The sequence below is a fragment of the Elephantulus edwardii genome, unplaced genomic scaffold (assembly GCF_000299155.1).
Source record: "Elephantulus edwardii isolate Elephantulus edwardi_28Jun2011 unplaced genomic scaffold, EleEdw1.0 scaffold00129, whole genome shotgun sequence".
Lineage (NCBI taxonomy): Eukaryota > Metazoa > Chordata > Mammalia > Macroscelidea > Macroscelididae > Elephantulus > Elephantulus edwardii.
The window spans coordinates 1,679,696-1,684,001 of record NW_006399879.1 but is presented as its reverse complement, the minus strand read 5'-3'; the positions used below and the strand labels follow the sequence as shown (position 1 = coordinate 1,684,001).

General features: G+C 56.1%; 1 protein-coding gene across 2 annotated transcripts in view; it reads right to left on the bottom strand.

Moving 5' to 3' along the window:
* The window catches only part of STK32B (serine/threonine kinase 32B), a 572,207-nt gene extending 568,031 nt beyond the window's left edge, over positions 1-4,176 (bottom strand). For both annotated transcript variants that reach the window (XM_006893582.1, XM_006893583.1), the window contains exon 1: positions 4,081-4,176. In XM_006893582.1, the coding sequence (XP_006893644.1) occupies positions 4,081-4,132 (52 nt within the window). In that variant the 5' untranslated portion in view covers positions 4,133-4,176. The remainder of the gene's footprint in view (positions 1-4,080) is intronic.
* Between the last annotated feature and the right edge of the window lie 130 nt (positions 4,177-4,306).

Below are 4,306 nucleotides of genomic sequence, written 5' to 3'. Positions count from 1 at the left end.
CCATCAGATGCTCCCAGGGAGAAGGAGGGGCAATCTCTCTCTCTTTTTTTCCTCTTGTGCGCTTAAAAGCCTCTACAAACTCACCTGAGGGTCAGCTCCACCTCGGTGGCAATGACATTTGTTTTGTTTTGGTTTTCATTTGTAAGAACCAAAGGTTTTCTGTCTGAGTAACCCTCTATGCTTGGTCTACATACATAATTTGTTACAGCAGCTGTTAAAAACTAATGCAACAGCTGAGCGCGGGTCTCAAGAGAGCCAGCAAAAGAAGGGAGCTCTGGTGGCCTAGTGGCAAGAAGCTATGCTGCAATCCCAGAGGTGCGTGGTTCAAATCCACCAGATGCTTGCTCTGCTGGAGAAGGAGGGGCAATCTCCTCTGTACTAGTCAGATCCAACTGAACAGTACACACACACAAAATAATGATTTTTTTTTTTTAAAAAAGGGACAGCAAAAGAACATGTGCACTTGTACTGTGGTACTGGCAAAAGAGGTCAGACAGATCAAGAGCTGGCCGAAGAACGAAGAAAATGGTCTTAGAAGCACTAGAACCAGCAGGTTCCCTCATAGGGTGGGGACACTTTCTCTCCCTTGCTTGGACGTGCCACGAGGACAGAGGTATCACTAGGAAAGGACGTCAAGTCTGGTAAAGTGGTGGGTCAGAAAAGTGAGGAAGACGCAGTGAGATGAATGACAGGAGAGCCCAGCAATGCCCGGAGCCACACCAGTGGGCAGGAAGCGGACGCCGGGACAGTAAGGCTGCTTCCTGTCCAACACGGGGTCACCATGTGCTAGAGCCGCCTTCATGGTCACTAACCGTAACAGCAAAGGACAGGCCACTCGACCCTGCGAGCCTCCTCCTTCCATCGGTAAAATGCAGACAATCATTCCACCTGCCTCATGCCGTACACCTCTAGTAATAACCAGTCAATGTATCTTTAAAAACCAGGTGTATGACAGCGTTCACAGCACGCTCTGTACCGTGAAGAGAGTCACTGTTTTTGTAAACTTTCCCATCAGCTCTTGGAAGCTTTTAATGTAGGCTGTGGGACAAAGGTGCTGCTTTGGGGAACAAGTCTGCCCCAATTCAGGTTCAGCACACTGTCCCCTAGCCAAGCAAAACCCACTGCTACCAAGCAGATTCTGACTCACAACAATCCTACAAAGGTGTAAATGCCCCGTGGTACAAGGTGTTAAAGAGAGTCCCGGACGAGACTCAAGCAATAAGCTCTGGTGGCCTGGTGGCAAGAAGCTGTGTTGCAACCCTGAAGCCACGCGGTTCGAGGCCGTCAGCTGCTGCACGGGAGAAGGATGTAAAGTCTCCTCCCGTGTGATTAACTGTCTCTGAAAGCCCACCAGAGAAACAGCTATGAGTCGATTGCAACTCTACACAGCAACAACAACAATGGCTTAGTGGTTAGAATTTGCGCTGCCAACGCAAAGGCACGTGGTTCAAATACACCAGGTGCTCTGTGGTTGAATACAGGCAGCCTCCTCCCTCCCGTGACTCTAAAAACTCCCTGGAGGGGCAGGTAGGGGTCAGTTCCGACTTGACAGTACTCAACAACAACTACAGCGTGTGTTATGTGTGGCACTCCTTAACAAAAGGTAAGAAGCTTGGATCCACCAGTCCCGCTGAGGGAGAAAGAGCACAGATTTACAGCTTCAGAAACACGACAGGAGTTGGTTGCTATGAACTGGAATAGACCCTACAGCAGGGAGTCTAGAATATCCTTGTTAATGTGCAGTCAGTGAAACAGAGGAAGGCCAGCACAAGAGGGATTTCTTCAGTGGCTGAAACATGGTCCTCACACGGTCAAGAGTGATGAGAGAAGGGCACAGTGCTGGGCAAGGCTTCAGTCTGTCCTGCAGAGTGGTTGTGAGTCCAGGCAACCCGGTGGCGCCTCACAATACCAATCTCTACGGAGGCAGACACACAGCCAGAATGCTTCCAAGAAGGTGGCTCTCACCATCGACCTTCTGGTTAAAGGTAAATGTTTTAACCACAGAGCCACTGAGCTTCCTTCCCCCACAGGCAGCACCCTGTGGAGAACTTCAGGGAGAAACCGCACTGGGTGGGGTGAGAGTTCAGCTGCACAGCGTCCCATAGGTCTCCGGGACATACAAGCCCCCCACCCCCCACCCCGACTTCCCTTCTACCTCTCCTCTGACCCAGAGACGGCAGCAATTGGCTCAAGTGTGGCAGAGACGATGTGATGGCACGGCAGAGGGCAGGGTTCATGAGGTCGCTTAGAGTCGCGGAAGCCTCAACAGCACCTAACAACCCTCCTCTGACCCACACCCATCCCACCACCCGGCTCCCAGCCTGGAAGAGCTGTAAGGAACCTGAAGGGTTGGGGACCCAACAGGCTCCCAAGGACGCAGGCAAGTGCCACTGGCTGCCCTGTCACCACGGATGCCACTGACAGGACTGATTGCCACAGACGGACCCCCTTCAAAGGGCAGATGAACTGACCCAGGGAAGACCCTTGCCTAATGCCCACTGGCCATCTCCGAGGACGCTATGAGAGGCACTGTCCAGTGCCTGAGCAACAGCCACAAACCTGGTCTTTTCCAGAAAACTCCATCTAGGCCCACAACAAGCCTGTGGTCCTGGCAGCAGAGAGAAGTGTGGTCCGGGGCTGATCACTCAGGCTCCAGCCCGGCTCGGCCATTTACTGTCTGAGATTGGGACATGGCTCTTTGTCCAACAGGACAAGAAGGGCTTCTACTTCACAGCTTCAAGGGAGCTCTGGTGGCTTGGTGGTAAGGACTTGTGCTGCCAACTCAAAGGTACATGGTTCGTATCCACCAGCTGCTCAACAGGAAAAAGACGCTCCATCTCCTCCTGGTGGATTTTACAATCTGTGAAAACCCACTGGAGGCTCAGCTATGAGTCAGTTCTGCCAACTGGACGGTGCCCAACAAGTGGAGGCCTGGTCAGAGGGAACAAAGAGGCTAACCCAAAGGCTGTGCCCTCTGCCAGCTGGAATCCACCCGTGGCTCCTGGATGATCAACCTCCTCCAGTGTGACAGCATCGGAAATCTGCCAGAGGGTCAGCTGTGAGTAGGTTTCTGACTCAACAACTGAGTTTTGCGTTTTCACAGTTGCCATGAATGAACTGAGTGACACATGAGAAGTGTGGGGCCGGGTGAGCACATGAGCATGCGTGGCACGTCGCAAGCGCTCAGGACGCTCAGCTCTTATCTGGGGCAGGGGAGGCAGGCGGGAGACACAGCGCAGCTGGAAACCAGCCTTTGTAGCAGCAGAGGACTATTAGCCACAAATTGCCAGCAATACTCCGACAGCTCCTACCGGCTGCATTTGCAAGACACGCTTCAAAGGACTGTCAATGGGTACGCTTCAGTCAAGCCCCAAAGTGCCAGTCCCAGAATGCTCACCGCGTAGGTAAGGAAGCCGGCACTCAGAGAGGTTCAGTAACTTGCGCAGGAACACACAGCCCAGGAACTGGAAACAGGAGTCCTGGCTTGGAGTTTTCCCGAGTTGCCTACCCTCTTCGTCCGTCTCCAGCAGGGAGCCCGCCCCAGAGCCACGGAGTTTAGCCAAGAAAAGTTTCCCCAGCTTTCCGCTGGCCAACAAGGGCAGCAGCTGGACCACATGCGCCGCTGACACACCCGTGCGCACACACGCGGCACACGCGCACCCAGGAGGCCCAAACACGGTGCCTGGAGGCGAAGCCGAGCAGTCCACACGCCCAGGCCGCCTCTGTCAGCCTTCAGCTGCAGAGACCTGTCTTCCCAGAGAGTCCTGGGCAGCGCAACACCCAGACCAGCCCCAAGTCAAGTCCCTCCTCAGTCCCCTCTCCTCTCCAGATGGGTGGCCCTGGCCCAGCCGTCCCGCCCCTAGGGGACACCGGTAAAAGCGCAGTGTCTGGACCGGGCCGGGCGCACAGGCGGCGCTCGGAGAGGTGGCCACGACCAGGAAGGTGGCCGTGCCGGGGGAGGTGCCCGTGCTGGGTTCGTGCGCTCACCGGGGTGCCGGCACGCCGCAAGCGCCCAGCACCGGATGCGGCGGGAGGGGTGGCGGCCTCGGCCGGCCGCGGGGCAACGCCTCGCCCTCTTACCTTCCTCATTCTCGTCAAACACTGGGGGCTTGTGGGAGTGGTTCGCGCCCATATTCCGCCGCGGCCGCGCCGCTGTCGCCCCTGCTACATGCCCGGCCGCTGTCGCCGCGTGCGCCCGGCCACGGGCTGCGGGCTACGAACAACGGAGCAGAGCTGCGGGCGCACGGAGCCTGCCGGGCAAGGCGCGCTGCGCAGGGACGGGGGCGTGTCCGCTGCGCCCCCTCCT